We start from the raw sequence: 19,084 nt of genomic DNA, 5'->3' as shown, positions 1-19,084 counted from the left end.
CTATCCTGCTATCCAGGAAGTGAAGGACAGAAATACATTGAGTCGTACCGTGGAGCGCGAGCGTAATCTTTTCCGGCCGGTGGCTGAGCAGTCACGAAAGTGGGCGGTAAGCCCTACCGAATTAAACAGTCGACGATGTTGATTGGATAATTTCTTCTCAGTGGCGCTAAGATGACCAATGGAACATTGGATAACATTTTGTACACCGCCTCGCCCTTTGCCCTTCGCATTTAAAGATGGCGGCCTCCATGAGCAACTAGCATGACTAACTGCGCCGCGTTTTACGCACGGACAAATGTCTCTTTTAAAACGTTCACGCATGAAAATGAAATTTAAAACTTGAAAGATCTAACATATTGTCCAAAATGGCGCATAGTTATTCATCTAAAGAGCGTACCAGCGATGTTTTAAACGAAGAAAATGTAAACATTGATTTCGCATCGTTGCTCCTGTCATGTGACGTGTTGAGCGGTTTGTCGCGGGCGGGATTTGAGCGGCCGTCTCCGATACAGTTGAAAGCAATACCACTGGGGCGATGTGGGCTAGGTGGATATTAGAATTCATGCCTTGTTATTAATAAAGAAAAAGCATTCACACCAAATACACACATTTGTAAATAATTAACATCCCCATAGGCTAAGTATTAGTAATAAAAGTCTCTCTAGAGTTTTTTTTAAATTTTTAATGTGCCTTCAAGTTCAAATTCAAGTATCAATTTTAGGCGTCACTGTTGTATTATTATAATGAACACTAAAACTATACATGCTTAAGTAATCAATACATTTTTGAATATATTTAAGTAAAATGTATCAGTTATTTTAAAGTAAAGGCATTTTTATTGTCAGATTTGTTGCCCCATTAAATTATTCATTCATTTAAATTTTAAACAGTTATCCTTTTCTTACATAATATATAAATTACTCCCCAACTTTTTTGCCAAAGTTATTGACTTTGATTATTACTTGTAATTATATTCATTATAAGTAAACCCTATGGATTTTATAAAATGAAATACTTCACAAAACTCGACAAAATCTAGCGTTGATATGTCAAATTCAAGAAAAAAATTCTACGTTGAACACTTGCAAAATGAGATTTTAAATTTAATTAGCATTTGGCCAGCTGTGCGGAACTCGTTATAAACATAAAAATTCCACGCATCTCATCTATCAGATTAAGTGATCACTCACAGTTTTGTTGGTTTGTGTGTTTGTTTTCTGGTATTATACAGATATGATCGTCCAAGCCAAGTCCGGGACAGGGAAGACCTGCGTCTTCAGTGTCATCATCCTGGAAAGTCTGGATCTTCAGTGCTCCGGCGTACAAGCTCTCGTCCTGACGCCGACTCGGGAGATTGCCACACAGGTGCAAGGAGTAATCCAGTCCATAGGAATTGCCATGCAGGGCTTGCGATGCCACACGTTCATCGGCGGGACGCTGTTTGGGCCTGACCGTCAGAAGCTGAAGAAATGCCACGTGGCAGTAGGAACCCCAGGTATATTGTTTGAGCCCTGTCCCGTCTGAAGTATCTTGGGTATGAAGGTTCCAAAAATCCAAAATCCTTAAGTGCGCATGAAAGTATGGAAACAAAACAGCAAATTCAAGCCTTGTGTAATGTACTAAATGCTTTAAGCCGACGTGTTCTGTGAAGGATCTGGTTGGTATGAATCAATTTATGTTTCTTCAGATCAAACAAGCAAATAGCTTACAAAGTCAAGCATGAAAGTTCGTTTCCGTATATATCAAGTAGATAAAAAACCTTTTAGGGACTTGAGTCACAGAACTCATAAGTGTTACAAAGTGTTTGAGACTAGCAAATTGACTTCAACTAAAAATAGTTTTTTATGAAATAAATAATATTTGAAAAGCTAGTACTCATTAGGCCTTTTCTATTCAACCAAGTTTTGTACTCTTTTTGAAAAGAATTCCACCTATGGACCCCACTTACCTTCCACCGAGCACATCAATTTTCACCTCACCTTGTGTTTTCATGGAAGACACCTTGTGTTTTCATAAGGCCAACAAGCAGGGAAAGGAGGAGGAAATAACCATATAGGTTGCAACTTTTTGGTCTGTATCCGGAATTCTTTCCCTCTAATTTTTCCTTTTGTAAGTCTTTCAGGGCTGTAAATGTGATGAAAATAATAGTAAAATCTATGGTACAGATGTCTTCATAGCATGACAATGGGCTCTGTGCACAAGTATCCCCTCAACGGTAAGAAAGGGAGACTCGCGAGAAACCACTGTAAGAGACATTCATACGCATTGCCAACAATGCCTGACGCTCACATGCAGACACTTTGGTTCTGTGTACATTCAGAATAAAATTAGCTGTGCGTACCTTGTGCTAAACGTATGAGAACCAATAAAACACTATTGACCCATCCACAGGGCTCTCAAAATTGGTTAAAAAGCGCCCTCTCTTCTTCGTGCACGGAGCCCGTAGCTTCTGAAATTTTGGGTGATTAACTGTTTTGTGTGTTTGCGCGTAGGTCGTGTGAAGCAGCTGATTGAGTATGACGTCATGCACACGGACAGCATCCGGCTATTCATCCTGGATGAGGCAGACAAGCTTCTGGAGGAGAAATTCCAAGATCAGATTAAGTACGTCGATGGCACTGCAGGTGATATAAGGCGAAGTAAAAAACAAACATGTTTCTCGTCCCCGTCCGCTTCCTTTTTGGAGGCCGCCTGGATTTTTTAATTATTTTTTCATTTTTGAAAAATGTAGTAAAAAAACACCGAAAAAGTCCACAAATTCATCGGAAAACAAATACCAATACCAATACAACTCTAAATGACACTGTAAATATGTTCAGTTCTCTTGTCCAACTTGTCTTTCATTTTTAAAAGTGTCTTTGAACAGTGGAACACCAACGATTGCAGGAAATTTTAAAATGGCGGCCATCTTGAAAAAAATACAAAATAAGAAATAAAAAGCCCTGCTTCCTCCTTTTTTCAAAAACCCCGGACGAGAAACATGGTTTTTTTTTTATTCGGCCTAATGAGGAAGACGTGGTTGGGACTAACTTGGGCGGATCTCGGTAGTCCAAACACAAGCCTCAAATCTCACTCAGATTTAGAGTTACAGAATGGCCGTCTTATGACTTCTGTCACATCACTCTCTCTCTTTTGACCTCTGAGATAGGGTTTAAATCTTTTCACTTGCACAAATTGGTTCTGCTTTTCAAATGTTGGCTCCACACTGAGGTATTATTTTTTGACACCGCTATCATGTTTTTGTACCAGTTGGATATACAACCGGTTGCCTGTCAACAAGCAGATGCTTGCCCTGTCCGCTACCTACCCAGAGGCACTGGCGAAGGGACTGACCTCCTACATGAGAGATCCAACGTTCGTCAGACTAAACCCTCGGAGAGTGGCACTAAAAGGTTGATCATGAGTCTTGTTCATCATTCAGTAACTGACTTAACCAAGTCCATCAAAATCCATCAATCACTGTGCGTCCAATACAAAACTGTACATGACATAATGGAATCCACCACTGACGCACTGGTTGACGTTCATGGACTTGCTACACATGGCTTTTATCACAATAGCAGTACAGGAAGCTAGGCAAAATCAATCGGATACCCCTAGCACTGCTTCAGGCCATTAGACCCAAGTCCATCATACTCCATCAATATTTAGTCACGTCAGGCCTTCTGGACCAAGTCCCCCAAACAAGTCTGTAGACTGGCCTCATATTGGTACAATTGACGGGTTAAAATGGCTGCTACGCAAGCTGTACCAGTAGTAATTGTCAACCTATCTATCAAACCACTTAAAGGGAATATACAACATTTGCAAACATCGAAAAACAAAACTACCAAATTTTTTACGAAATACCTCACTCGGATGTTGGTAAATGACAGTCTAAAACATCCTGTAAAATTATGGCACCTGGTGTGAAGTCATTTTCAAGAAAAGTGGTATTTTTGTATAAATTTCCAATGCTGTTCGACCACCGTTGGAAAAACCTATTTATTTTTTGACTACTGCTCCCAATTTAGCAATTGTTTTCATTTCAAATTTTGTTTGCTATTGGTTACATGTTCATGAACGGGTGCGTGCCAGCTGGACTGGTTCCCTTACCTTACAATTTTCCCGCATCTATAAATTGATCCATTTTTATCTTTAGTGGAGTCAGGGAACCAGACTACTTGAACATTTTTGTTTTTACTTGGTTTTTCCAGCATTCTCGAACACAAAACTTCAAACATGTCAGTGTAACAATATTTGATCTATCATACTAACCCCTCAAATAGTTATTTTCTGAACATTACAGCAAAAGCCAATGATGTACATTAAATGGGCTTTGGCAGTTATACGGTTTAATCCACAGGGATTTCTGGTTCTTGGTGACCAGCCTGTACAAAAGCTACCGAGAGAGTTAGGAGGTAGGCTTTTTGACAGTTTGCGATAGTTTCAAGTACAGGAGGCTCACACCCTTACACTAAGAGTGGACTGCAATTATAGACTGACATTTGCTTTGTATTTATACAAACATTCAAAGCTTTGGAAAGATTGTGAATGCCAGAATTCTTTTGAATCATTTGACCTTTTTTTGTCGCACAGGAATCAAGCAGTTCTACAAGGTTGTCCCCAGTCATGGGTTATATCACAAGGCCTTTGAGGTCAAAGTGGAACACCTGCTGCAGCTGTTGAGGCAGGTGTCATTCAGCCAGTGTCTAGTCTTCTCCAATCTCTCCAGCAGGTCAGGGGTCATTCTAGCTTTAAAAATAATGGATTTTGAAGTGTCAGCTACCTCGTTATTTTACGTGGTGGGGAAGTGGGCAACATTCGTGGAGAATTTAATAGTCTTGACTTTTTCTTTAAACTTCCTTTTATATCTCGAAAAATTTGGGGTTTAGAGCTTTTTGTTACTAATTTTCTACAAAATGTACTGAAAGAAAGACTTGTAATCAAGAATTATTTATTTTTTTAAATAAATGATATCAATTGAAATATTAAGGGCACCCTTCACATCCACCTAAAATAATAACTAAATCTAGATTGGAATTTGAATTTGAATTTGAAACAAAATCTTAGAACTGAATACTTAATTACTTGTCGCACAAAAGTCATTTTGTGAACAACAATCCCCACAGTAGTCCTTTTAATTAGTTTTCTTGTGTCTCTTAGAGCTCAGAATCTGTCGGATATCTTGTGTGAGCGTGGCTGGCCAAGTACATGCATTTCAGGCAGTCAGGATCAGTCGCAACGACACAGCGCCATGTCCATGCTGAAGACCTTCAAGTGCCGCGTGCTGATATCGACTGACCTGGTAAGTCTTCAAGAGATAACGATTGAAGATAATAATGCATAGGGGCTACAGTAAGCAGGGATTTTTTTGCAGAGTTAGCAGAGCGATGAAATTGGGCCATGGTGTATATGAAATATGCAATTAAGCTAAGCACACAATATTCTACTATCAGAGCCTCCATATAGTTTATGGAGACCGTAAGCATGAGCACAGCAAAAGGCATGCTTACTTCAGAGCAAAAATTTGCCTAACTAAGTGACGTAACAGTATATATCTCCATGCTTGCGTGACCATTAGCACATCCATGCCTTGAAATATTGTTAATATAAGATTTGAGGCTTTACATGGTGGAGTATCGGTATCGTTTCAGTTTGCGGTAACACCATGTGGTAATAACTACTGCTTAGAAGATATTTAGTTCTGAAGAGAACTTGTCCTGCTTATTATCAACTTTCGCTAAGTAGTTTTTGTTCTGATAAGAACAGTCCTGCTTTAAGTTCTAAAAAGACAAGTTCTTTTAGAACTTAAAGCAGGACTGTTCTTATCAGAACAAAAACTACTTAGCGAAAGTTGATGAAAACTACTTAGCGAAACTTGATAATAAGCAGGACAAGTTCTTTTCAGAACTAAATATCTTCTAAGCAGTAGCTATTACCACATGGTGTTACCGCCAACCGAAATGAATATTGCTTAAGGTTAGCAATTTTTTCTGCTTTGCTAAGCTTAACTTTTCGGTTAACTGTTTAGCAGCGCCATGAAATTGGGCCCAGTACAATCAAGTGTTATGAAGTTACAGTTTTAAGTGATATTTGATAAACAACAAACAAATGCATTTTTTTCACAGTTCCTTGGAATAGCTCCTCAATTGACTTGGTTGAAACCGAATGCTAATTAGACTTGTGATGGACATTGCATTGACTAGGGATGACCTGATTACAACTTTGGCACAATTAATCACGGTCTGTGCCCATTTGTTTACATCGCAGACTGCCCGGGGCATAGATGCTGAGAACGTAAACCTCATCATCAACCTAGACGTTCCCTCCGACGGCAAGACTTACATGCATCGCATAGGGAGGGCGGGTCGGTTTGGCAGTAAGGGTGTAGCGGTGACATTTGCTAGCGAGGGCAATGAGGAAGCCTTGCTGAGAAACATCCAAAGGCAGAGTCATGTTAGCCTTCAACATCTGCCAGGTTAGATTTGGACGCAATTTTCTGATCTTGAATGTTTCATAGAGAGGGGAGTGTGGCCAAATGCCAGAGTTGCAACGAGTCACTGATTTTTGTGACTCGAGTTGAGTCCAGTCATATTAAAGAAGTTACTCGAGTCGAGTCGAGTCATTTTAAAGAAATGACTCAAGTCGAGTCGAGTCATTAGCTCAAGAAGGTCGAGTCGAGTCGAGTCACAGTGTGCAGTCGAGTCAAGTCGAGTCGAGTCAAGTATTTAGCTCGAGTCAATTCGAGTCACAAATATTTGAACACTATACAATAAATAAACACAAGAGAGAAAGTCATTTTCTTGGCTTTTTAAATTTTATGTTCAGGCTACTACATGTGGTGACACCACATTTGACTCTTAATGAAAATGTTATGATAAAAAGGCGGTGCCAGCTGATCGTCATTCATCTACAATGGGGACACTGATCAAACCAGCACCGGCGCAAGTCAATGCAAATATTTTTCACAAAGTTTTGCTTTTAATTTTGGGACTCAAGTCTTATTAGCCTTCCTCGAGTCGAGTTGAGTCATTCTGATGAGGGACTCGAGTCGAGTCATTTGCCCTGAGGGACTCGAGTCGAGTTGAGTCACCGAAAATTGTGACTCGAGTCGGACTCGAGTCGAGTCAATGACTCCAGTCATTACAACTCTACATAATGCATAAAAGAGTCAGAGGGTAGAATTCAGCTGCTGACCATGTGTTGTGTCCTTGGGCAAGCCACTTCACCCCTACCTGCCTCTCTCCATCAAGGAGTATAAGTGGGTCCCAGCATTGACTGTGGAGTAACCTGCATCCCATCCAAAATATTTTAAGCTGTCTTATGCCCAAAATTAACAGAAACAATATGGCCTGATTGGCCACATTGGCTTCAGACGGATTTTACTTGCTTTACCCCCATAAAGTCTCCATAAAGCCTAAATATCTGATAATTGGGCATACCATTTTACATTAGATCAGCAGACTTTCTTTTTTTCTTGTGTCACTTGCCATTGAAAACTGAAAAACAATGCTGAAAGATTTGCAGAGGACGGAATTTGCTCGTTTTGGTGTCAACTGATTTCAGTGTCTGGTCAATTATTTGAGAAGAAGCTGGATTTGAATAGTTTCAAGAAATCTTAAGGAAAAATCCATACACAATATTCTGTTTGAGCTTACAAACATTTGTTGCCAGAAAATGACCAGAATTTTCCCTTTTTTGGTAGAGGGCAGGGAGGGGGGTTTGAAATTTGGGGTTGTGTTCAGTGAAAATCCGTTGAACCCCTTGCATTTTGTTTGCTTTAATCATTCCTTTGCACTGTTCTCTTGCTGTTCTTCAGATCCAGTTCCATCAGATTTGGTGAATTTGGTCAACGTCGACCTTAACTGTTCAGACAGTGAAGAGGAATCTTCTTCGTTGCTTGATTACGATGATAGTGCCCAAGATAATCCAGATGATGATCCAGAGGTTTACACTCAGGCATTGAGAGAACAGCGTGAATCGAGCATCCGAGAAAACATAGAGGTGGTTGAGGAGCAATCTTCTTGTAAAACTATTGTGGACATACTTCAAAGGACCACAAGGCTGAGGTCAAATCATGTGTCGCAGGTCAACGCACGAGGGGATTCCATCTCACATGTCCTCCACCCAACAGTCTGGGATAAATCTTGCCAAGTTGATACCCTGAGCCTGCCTTTCAAGATGCATAAACCTACTGACTTCAAGATTCCCTCTCTCGCAGAGAAGTTTAATGCAAGGAGGGGAGAGGAGATGTGGACATGGGAGAAGGCTGCAAAGGATTTTGAGAATTTCATGAATGGGTCATCAGAACCTGTTGATGTGCAACCGGAAGACTTCAGAGATGCAGGCAAAGATGAAAATGGAGCACCGCAGACTTCTGAGGAAACATTTTGTTTTGCTGAAAATGATGCTGCAATTTATAAGCTTGAAGATAGACAAAGAACTGCTCCAGCTGATGAAGATACAGGTTCTGTGGCTCCAGAACAACCTGTAAATTGCATTGACGGAGAAAACCTGGACGAGCCTGACCAAATCGAAACCGATAGCTTACCGAGACCTGAACCAGAGAATCCCATTAGTGGTATCTCTGACACTGGCAGAAACACAACAGATAACAGTAATGACTTAAGTTGCAAGGAGGAAGTCAAGGAGGTGACTGCTTCTTCAGATTTCAACCTCACCCCGGAAAGAGTGACGATAAAAACGTCTCCGGTTGCACTCTCTCATGAGGATCAAAGCAGAGAGGTAACTAGCAAGGGAAAAATCAGCACAACAGACTCTAATGACACAGACAAACGAGAACGGGGATCCAATTTGAAACTCAACACGGAATACGAGGTAGCGTTTTCGTGGAGACCATCTCAGAATTTCTTCAATGAGCTCTTGACTGACGACATGACAAGATTAGAGATTCCGGAAAACAGGAGCAATGATGATGATGACACTGTCCTTGAAAGTGTGAACCCTGATGCTGACACCTGTGCCACAGGGGTTAGATCAAGTGATTCTCTGAATGATGTCAGGGGTGATAATGCCATAAAGGATATTGCGAGGAGCAAGGAATTAAGAAAATCCTCGCCTGCAAGGTCTAAGAAAGTCCCACAAGATGAAAAGAGACTGTCAAAAGCCACAAAGGCTATAACAGAATCTAAGCAATGTGGTGGAGCAACATCTTCATCAGAGCAACAAGAGTATCACCAAAGTGGAAATGATAAGCCTTCAGCAGCTCTGCAAATGCACAATTCTGGGCGGAGAAATGCCAGAAAAGCTGCCCATGACTTGCGAGCTCTAGAACCTCGCAATAGCTCGACTGGACTGCTACGGACAAATGCTTTGGTCTCCAACAGACAACCGCAGAAGGAGGCAAGTCGACCAGGTGAGGATCCCATTTGGCTGTCTTACACAAATTACTTGAAAACTGAAGATGCACAAGGCGATGATGACACAGATAGCTGTGACGAGTCGGATGATTCCGATACAGGTAGCACCAGGACATCAGATGATCAAGAAAGTTCAGATGATTGTATAGGCGATTCTGTGCCTGGTGCAAACCAGAACTCTGAGGAATGGAACCCTGATCCTGAAACCACTGCTCAACATTACGGCTGGGTACACTCACCATATGATCCTTTTGCATACGGTAGTTGGTATGGGGTACCAGACTATATTCCAACTACCACCACGATCTCACCTAATCCATTAAATCAAGATTATCCTTCACAATTTGGATTAAGTGATTATCACAAATCTGCATACAGTGGACAGTACACATACTGGCCTTATGCTTACTTTTAAATCTTAAGACCACACTGATTTACCTGCCTGCATACACTTGCATCTACCAAACCATTTACAATATAGATCAAGCTGGTTTTGTTTTTATTGTTACGGACCTGTATTGTATAATGCTTTCTTTGCCCACAATTCGGCTTTTTTTGCTAACCACGGGTTAGAAAACTGTGCACGGTCAACAATGCAAGAACAAAGAATAGTTAGTTAATGTTTCAAAACATATCATTGGATCGTTGAAAATACAAAATAACCAACACACGCTACCAAAGATTTAATAAAAAAGCCCCTTTCTTACATTATCAGGGTGTTGATATGCCATTTTTTGGCAAAATCTGTTGCAAACCACAGCATAAAATGTATGCCCTTGTAGCAGCCCATACAAAATAGCGCTCACTGTTTGCAACAAAAGAAAGGTCAATAGCAATGATGCATTTAGAACCTTGAGCAAAGTTGTTTTGTTATTATCAAACTTTAACAGCCCAAGATCGAGTAAAAAATGAGGAATATAAATTGTAAAAGCTCACTGTATATTGAAGTTTTTCAAATTCAGTTCTGGTATCGGGGAGTATGATTTATTTTTGACTGGCTGTTTCAAACATATTTGAAGCTTCAATCAAGATTTGAAATTGAATGAAACATTATGTCCAGTCAAATGGTCTTTGCTTAGTTCTGGTGGGCTGTTGTTCTAAATATTTTTTTTAATTTTTATCTGAAAAAAACCCCAAAATACCAAACACACCATTCAACTTAGCAGCCACACATTTTATTTCTATTTAAATCAGTTGCATTGTTGAGTAAAAGACAATGAGATAATGCAAAATCCAAAATATATCAAAGAAACAATTTTAATTTAAGATCTAAGATCTAATTTTTGTAATAAAAGTTACACACACTTTGCATAGCAGAGGACTAATTAACACGAATTAACATTACTTGTTACTAACGAATTAACATGATTGCATATTATCTATAATGGAAAACACATAGCTAAAAATGGTATTAGATATCAGCTCATATTTTCTGAAGATTAATCCCACTTGTATTTTTTCATATAATTAAAACCTTTGAAGGAATTTAAAATAATTTAAAATTCTTGCACTTTTTGAGCTTTTTGTTCCACCTGGAAAGACTGGGTTTTCACACAAATAGAACCTTGCATTGAAATGAGCCTTGGCACTATACAAAGGTACAATAAATATCAAGCTGAAATTTATATAGGAATGTCAAATGAACAATTTTCTGTTAAAACAATGAGTTATATCAATGCACACCTACTTGGTTGGTTCTTCTCCTAAATACTCCGCGGGGGAGTTTTAACAGGAGGCCAGAAAAACTGGGGCAAACCCCTTCTCTTAGCGAAAAGTGTTACTGGATTCCTTTACGTGCATTGCATAACACAACACACGGGACCTACGGCTTTACGTCCCATCTGAAGGACGAAGCAATAATGGTTAAGTGCCTTGCTTAAGGGCACAAGTGTCCAGACCCGGGCTTGAACCCACATTCTGCTGCCTCTGAAACACCAGAGCATGAGTCTGGTGCGGTGCTCTTATCAGCTAGGCCATGACACTCTACAAATTAACTGAAGATATTTCCTGCTCTTCCTTAGCTTACCTGTACATGAACATTCTGCAAGTTTCCTCACATCTGTGAAATTAAAGACACGGCACTGCCAATACCTACATCTTAGAAACTATTGTGAAGACTTACTTGCCAGGTTGGTGGAGGTTCGGCTGAAAGAATGAAGTACAAAAGGTACTTTATCCGAACATTTTGGTTGTGGGAGAGTTTTTCTACTGACATTTTATCGGAAGTGCATTCTAAGCATTGCTCAACAGGAGAGTTTATAAAATTGTGTTCTCTTACAGATTATAGTAAGTTAAATTTACAGATTTAATTGAAGTTAAGAAAGATTTGTAACTGTATGGTTGTAGTAAGAACTAGTGAAGGTTTGCGGTAACAACACGTAGAAATCTCTTTGGGGAACGTGTGGTTGTGAAAAGAGATTTCTACATGGTGTCACCGCAAACTGTCACTAGTTTATTGAAGTTGAAATTCACATGGTTATATGTGGTTATGGTGGTTACAATGGTTATATTATTTTCCCAAATAAAACAGTGCAGCTATAAAGTCATAGCATACTACTGTAACCCTTATTTTAAGTCTTCTTTAAAAAAAAAAAAAAGGGAGTTTAAAAATTACAATATATGTCCTAATAATTTAATTTTTTTAAAAAGCTCTTGTTTGTGTTCGGATTTTCTTTGTACTTTTCTTTCGGTCTCCCCCCCCCCCCCCATCCCATCCCAAATTGACTTTGAATACCTTTTTACCAGTAGTAGACCTATATCATTTTGTGAACTTCTTTTAAATACCGTTCCTTGCTTGGAAGAACAATTGCTTTTGCCAGGGAAATATCTTCAATATAATCAAATCAGTTTCATATGAGGCGGTACCACCCTCAAGTTCAGCAGGTACCGCGTCAAAACGTCCTGCCACAGACCACACAGTGCCCAACAGGGGGCGTAAGTCAGCGTGATCAAGCCCATGAAGTTGAAGGCCCGGTCACTGTAGTCCCAGGAACACGCGTCGAACTGCCGCAGTAGCAGACCGCTGCAGAGCTCCCAGGTGTAGGCTACGCAGACGTACAGGACGACGCGGGGGACGAGCGGTACGCGGTGGCGGAGCCGGACGTACAGACGCTCCACCACGTAGCTGGCACTGCCGTAGATGAAGAAGGAGTAGATGGAGGTGTAGCCCACCAACTGCAGAGAGTTAAAACGAGAGTAAAGAATCAAATTAGGTTTTGCCCTTCACCGACGTATAAACACTGTATACTCAGTGTGTTACCTCCCGAGTGAAAGTTGGAAAAAATCACCCGGGTGGGACGCGAACCCACGACTTCCTGCTTTCTAGTGCAGATGTCTTACCACTCGACCACCGAGCTAACAGGATCGGTTAGCTGGTTCGAATCTGATGTACATAGCAGCGGGTACCGCATTAACTATTCATAAGATCAGTGGCGTAGCCAGGAATTTTTCAGTGGGGGCGCTGAGGGGGCTGGAACATTTCATGGGGATGGGGGGGGGGGGGGGGGGGCGTCAAGCAGGGGCGTCAATCGCTTCTCAAAAGTGGTGGGGGGGGGGGGACATACCTTGATCATAAATGATGCAAGCGCGAAGCGCGAAGCCCTTACGGCGTGGGGTTTGGGGCCCGCTTAAGGGCGCCGAAAAAAATAGATTCTAGATGTTCTGTGGTGTGATTTGAAGCAATTTCTTACGACTTTCCTCCATGCTAATTAACTAATATTTTCTGGGCAAAAGATAATTATTTGAACATCGTTTTCGAGGTTGGAGACATTGAGTCAGCTATCGGTATTCTGAGCTATTGGCGTGGGGTTCGGGGCCCGCTTAAGGGCCCCGAAAAAAAATTGGATTTTCGATGCTCTGTGGTGTGATCTGAGGCAATTTCTTACCACTTTAACCAATAATTATCTTAGCACAAAAGATAATAATTTAAACATAATTTTCGAGGTTTTTTCAGCTAAAGGCATAAGAAAATTTTGTGAACATTGTTTTCGAGGTTGGAGTCATTGAATCAGCTACCAGAATTCTGAGCTATAGGCGTGGGGTTCGGGGCCCGCTTAAGGGCCCCGCAAAATTTTGGATTCTAAATGCTCTGTGGTGCCATCTGAAGCAATTTCTGACCACTTTAACCAATATTTTCTAAGCAAAAGATACATTGTAGTACATAATAGGGCCCATGGCGTCATGTAGATCAATGATTATTTTTTTAGAAACTCAAAATCTCAGTGGGGGGGGGGGGGGGGGGGGGCGGCGACTGGGGGGGGGGGGCGACAAGGTTCATGGGGGGCGGTCGCCCCCCCCCCACGCCCCCCGGTGGCTACGCCACTGCATAAGATGGAATTTTGCGTCGGGGTGATGTAAATCAAATTAGGTTTTGCCCTTCACCGTATAAACACTTTATACTCGGTGTGTTACCTCCCGAGTGAAAGTTGGAAAAAATCACTCGGGTAGGACTCGAACCCACGACCTCCTGCTTTCTAGTGCAGATGTCTTACCACTCGACCACCGAGCTAACGGGATCGGTTGGCTGGGGGGGGGGGCAAAACCTAATTTGATTTACATCACCCCGACGCAAAATTCCATCTTATGAATAAGAATCAAGATGTTATCATGACGAGCAAATTTGAAGGGACTGATTTCTTTTCCCAATCTGTTTGAACTTTGTTACGATGGGTATAGGAAAGCAAGAACGCACCCGGTTAATAAATGTATGTGATGTGCGCCTGAAATTTGGAAACCCTAAGGTTGCAGGCCTGTAAATCGGTACGAAATTGCCTTCGCCGGCCAAATCACGATTTGCATGCCCTCAAATTATTTTATATTTAAGCATATTGTGGGCCATGAACTTGAGGGTTTGTAAAAAAAAATATATGGGTGGAAGCCGTGCACAGGACTACGAGCTTGTGTTTCTGTGAAATTTGGATGAAGTTGGGGTCCCAAAAGCGCTCTATTTTGCAATGGAGTGTAGGCACAGTTTTTCAAAATGGCGATGGGCTTCAGGACAATTTTAAGGGGTGATCATCTTCGGATGAAAATTTATCCTTAAAGTCATCAGTTAACCCCTAGAAAATTGAAAGGAAAATGAAAGATGATGTAATAAGCTTTAATTTGATGTGTGTCTCGAACACCTTCGAGAGTTGTGAGTATTTTCCCCGAATTATCGGAAGAGGGAGCATTTATCATTGGGGTATATGGAAGTTTATTTATTGGTCTGCACCCCTATTGGTCATAATGATTGCAAAATCCCCGAACATTTCCGGACGTTTAATATTCGTTGTAAATGCCGGGAATATATTCTTGCTCTCCCAGCCCTGAATCGACGCCAATAGTAGCCCCGTCCCATTTCTTTACGCGATTTCCCATCTGATCCTAAATTCTTAAAATCCTCAAGACATTTGAGGGTGTTCCGGTCCCCGGATCTCGAAAATTCAGCAGTGGCAGATTTTACTGCAGACAATTCATGCTAAGATTTGAAGGTTTGCAATGTGTGTCAGTGCATTAACCCTCCTACTGTTTGAACAGTCACAGACAGTCAAAAATCCCATCCAGTTCCCCTGTCAAGCCTTTTATACAGGCTAGTCACCAACAGTCAGATCATATTCAAGCCCACTGTGACTAGTAATTCAGTCGACAGACAAAAACAGGAAACTGGTGAGCACAGCTGTCTTATATCAATCACCTACAGTCAAAGCATAGCTGTATTAAATACATAAACAGTCACAGCAGTCAATCCTGCTTTATGTTAACTGGGAGCTCTTAACTGTTAAAAACAGTCAATGAATAATTTGCCTGAAAGGACAACTGGGCACAGAATGCATGTTTGCATAGGAGGGTTTCTAACAGAAGTTTGCGATGGCACTGTACCATCATGTGACAAGAAACTCTTGCGTAAGGTTATGTTTATATTCTGTCTTTAAATTGATTCGCAAGGGAGAGCGCGAACGCAGTCCCCACTATCAGAAATTGTACTTGGTACTTGGTTGGTGAACCTCCAAAACATTCCATCTGGGGAATTTAAACTGGAGGTGTGGTGAGAGTGGTCGAGATTAAGTATTGTCACGAAGAGCATTCTTTAAGGAGTCTGGGTTGGTGAGCGCCACTGTTGAGTCCGGGAGGTCATTCCAATTGTTAAATGTTCTTGTGAAAATGAAGAAGCATATGTGTCGGCCCTGGCCTGGTGAAGTTGGAACTGTCTATTGTGTCCTCGTCGTGATCTTTTAGTTTTTCGGATGATGTATTTGGTATGGTCAACGTCCGTTAGTCCATTCAGGATTTAAAAAAAGGTGCGGTGCTGTTTTCTTTTCTTCCGAGGGTGTCCAAACAAGATCTTTCATGATAGCAGAGTTGCTAGTGTCACGTCCATAGGTGTTTGAAACGAACCTTGCAGCTCTCTTCTGGACTTTTTCTAGTTCTTTGATGTTCTTGGAAGCGTGAGGGTCCCATGCTACCGTAGCGTAGTCAAGATGAGGTCGAACAAAGGTAAGAAACAACCTCTCTTTGATGGAGGATGAAGCATGATGAAAATTTCTTTGGATGAAATTCAGGATTTTTGTAGCCCTGACAGCTGATTCATGCTGGAGTTGTACTTGTAATGTTAAAATTAAACGAATTCGGTAAACGAGAAAATGCGCAATGCACGAAAGGATGAAATTTTGAAAAGAGCATCAAACCAAGTACTACTGGCATCCACGGACGAGTTTGTCAAGGTATATTCCGCTGTACGGAAAAAACTCTTTTATACTGGAAAGTATGGGGTGTCTTACCCATAAAGTTGAATATATAACAAAAGACATTTATACATGTGTTTTAAGGGTTCCTCTACGTTGTAAAGTTCCAATTCTGACCAAAATGGAGCACTGCTATGAGACCCTCTGTTTATGGGATGTTGATTTTAAACTGAAGTCAGCGCTGATGGCGCATTGCCGCATTTGCAATGATGCTCATCTTTGAGGTTGGCCCTTGTCCAACTCTTGAAGTCAGCTGGTCACTTGCTTGCCCGTAATGCTCATGACATCATTTATGTGCACGCAAATACCCTTTCGAAGTATATTCAGATCGGCTTCTGAGTTTAACATAATTTTCCACCATGGGAAAACATATTTTCTGGACATTTTCGATAAAAGACGAATTTTATACGGGCACAACGTAATTAATGAAGTGTCTCTCGAGGAAGAGGGCGGGGATCGATAGCAGAATGGAGTAGACAATTTCTTGGATATTCATCATTCGAAATGCTCGGACATTCAGCAAGACCTTACTGGTCTAAATTGGATTAAGCATAATATGTATTGGTTCGCTGAGCGATTTTTAAAGTGCTTTGTATAGATTTCGTGCGAATTACTTGCCAGACCACTACATTCGATCGAACCGTTCATCAAGCATCATTAGCCAGTATGTTACAATATGGTCGTTTATATAGGTGACTATTTTTCCCGTCAAAATGTGTTGCAGAAAAATGTGCCAAAGCGATGCACAAAGTGCACGAAAACAGAGTTTATTCATTCAGTCGTCTTCGAATGCTTGCTCTGTCTCCCTTTTTGCTCCTTGCTCTATGCTGTGTCCAGGTTACATGTGTTTTAAAGTAATATCCATTATATAGGCTACAGCAAGGAATGATTTGCCTCAATCATCTTTATCGAGTAAAACACACTCAAGTCAATGCATGTCGAAGAGGGAAACAAAATTGAATAGCCAGATAGTTTGGATTAAAAAATGAGACTGTTCCGGGGAAATACAAATTCTTTCAAATTAAACATTAGTTAATTCATCAGGTGTTGTTTTTGTCTTCTTCATTTGTTTCATTTTCGTTCTCTTACCTGATAATTTGGCTTGTTGTGAACCACGATTTCATACAGTGCAGTGAAGATGACCTCATCCAGGAACCCGTGCATCCCGTAGAAAAACAGGCGAGCTATCAAGGGCAGAGGCTGGTAACCAGATTCGTCTTGCCTCATCGATCCTTGCTTTCCCATCGAAGATGACGACGAAGATGATAATGCTGATGCATCCGTGTTGTTCTCGTTGAGATCCGTTCTCGACGGTGCTTTAGCGCGTTGGCTACGCTTGCCATTCGCAATCCTAGTTGTTACACCATTCGATACACTGCTTGATCCACGCATGGCTGTGTTTTATTTCGAAATCCGAGTAACTGCTAGACGAATGTACATGTCAGGTGTGTTTTGCGTGTTGTGCTGGGTTTTGCCGCACGCCGGCCCCTCAGTAGCTCCACGATTTTCAATTAAACAGAACGCTCTTAACACGTGTGTGGTCTGAACGATATCAAGACAGCAAACAATTTATAATTTTTTCCGGGTGGTACATTATAGCGATACAGTCACTGTACTGGCATATCTGTTATCCTGCTTATCGCAAAATCAATAAGCCCATTCATTTCCTTTTCCATATCATCAGCCAACGCCGTGTGTGCGTGCCCTGTGTTAACATAAAGGTATACCCGCGTTTCGTAAACCTGAAGAGGAAATAATGGCCTTCAACGAATTGAAGTCACCACGCGACGGTAACAGTACATGTACGTTCATTATTAAAACGCACTGAACATTAACCGTGTTTATTATGATTTCAGTGCTTTTATACCGGCTTATTATATGAGAAAATATAGTCTAACCACAAAGCAAGAACCCCAGCAAAGTGCAAAAATGAAAAAAAACCACCTTATTTTTGATTGCCTCGTGTCATCACGTGATACCAATTTGAAAGATAAAGGGCATCGCGCATGACGTTCAGTACCAAAGGGTAGTTAGTCGAACCATGGAGCTATATAGCTCCATGGTCGAACAGGGTAGGGTTCGATTCAAAGTGCAATGTCAAACAGGGTGACCGTTTTAGCCGATTTTCGGCTAACTTTGACAGAACTCTTGTTAAAAAACAAGTTTGACAGAAAATTTGACAGAATGGGGTTTTTTTTTGCAGATTTCTGGCAGAATTCTGTAAAAATGGTTATTTGACAGAAAAACAGCAAATTCCAACAAAAAAGTGTACCTTTTTTTTAAAAAAGCTTCAATCTTTTCAAACAAACCCTTGCATAATAGGACAGGTTGGCTGGTCTAGGTGCTAAGGTTCACTGGGAAACTTCGTCGTGGCCAGATCCGCGTTTTGCCCGAAATTTACCAATAATTTCACAACATCTTGATGTTGGGTGACAAGATTGTTTATTATGCAATTTGAATCTTAATTAAGGCAATACTACCAATCTGCATGTGGTTTTAAGTATTTATAGTGTATTTCGAGTAATTCTGGGGAATTTGGCAGATTCTTGATAAATCTGACAGATTTTTGATGTGCATTTAGCAGAATTTGGCTCTGACCTAACGGTCACCCTGATGTCAAAACTGACTCATCAAACCATGCATTAATAATATGCGGACTCGTGAGAGGGCTGTGGTGTTGAGGACCGGCACACTGAATCATATTCCGTTCATTTGGTTAATTTTTGACAGGCTAACTAAGCATGGTGGACGAAAATCACAACTTTACTCAACCATGACTCAACTCGCCCCTTAATTGTATTCTAATTGTATTCTGCCTCAATTTAAGGGTTACTCCAACATCTAGGAAATGCAACAAGGCCTACTCAGATTCGAACTTGCACAGGAGTGTTATACAAAAACGGGTCTGAGTAATAAAATACCCTTCTTGGGAATATTGTCTGAAAATAACAAAAGTTATATTAAAGCTATTTATTATACCGAAGAATGTACAGCCCCCCC

At 40.9% G+C, this 19,084-nt stretch overlaps 2 protein-coding genes across 3 annotated transcripts; one reads left to right on the top strand and one right to left on the bottom strand.

Annotated features, from left to right (window-relative positions):
* Window positions 1–49: 49 nt before the first annotated feature.
* Window positions 50–11,905, top strand: LOC119736384 (probable ATP-dependent RNA helicase DDX20). 2 transcript variants are annotated; one of them, XM_038210399.1, is made up of 8 exons: window positions 50–106; window positions 1,232–1,495; window positions 2,493–2,604; window positions 3,250–3,392; window positions 4,579–4,717; window positions 5,146–5,287; window positions 6,253–6,460; window positions 7,802–11,905. In XM_038210399.1, exons 2-8 carry the CDS (start codon window positions 1,234–1,236, stop codon window positions 9,775–9,777), a joined length of 2,982 nt encoding a protein of 993 aa, XP_038066327.1. In that variant the 5' UTR covers window positions 50–106; window positions 1,232–1,233; the 3' UTR covers window positions 9,778–11,905. The 2 variants fall into 2 exon arrangements, with proteins under 2 accessions (XP_038066327.1, XP_038066326.1); XM_038210398.1 differs by lacking the exon at window positions 50–106 and adding an exon at window positions 176–546.
* LOC119736386 (transmembrane protein 229B-like) lies at window positions 11,366–18,085 on the bottom strand. Its single transcript, XM_038210402.1, has 2 exons — window positions 17,174–18,085; window positions 11,366–12,536 (listed from the first exon to the last, which is right to left on the bottom strand). Exons 1-2 carry the CDS (start codon window positions 17,474–17,476, stop codon window positions 12,201–12,203), a joined length of 639 nt encoding a protein of 212 aa, XP_038066330.1. The 5' UTR covers window positions 17,477–18,085; the 3' UTR covers window positions 11,366–12,200.
* Window positions 18,086–19,084: the final 999 nt, after the last annotated feature.

The sequence above is a fragment of the Patiria miniata genome, unplaced genomic scaffold (genome assembly GCF_015706575.1).
Source record: "Patiria miniata isolate m_02_andy unplaced genomic scaffold, ASM1570657v1 HiC_scaffold_3, whole genome shotgun sequence".
Lineage (NCBI taxonomy): Eukaryota > Metazoa > Echinodermata > Asteroidea > Valvatida > Asterinidae > Patiria > Patiria miniata.
The sequence above is the reverse complement of the archived record's forward strand: the minus strand, read 5'-3'. Positions and strand labels throughout refer to the sequence as shown.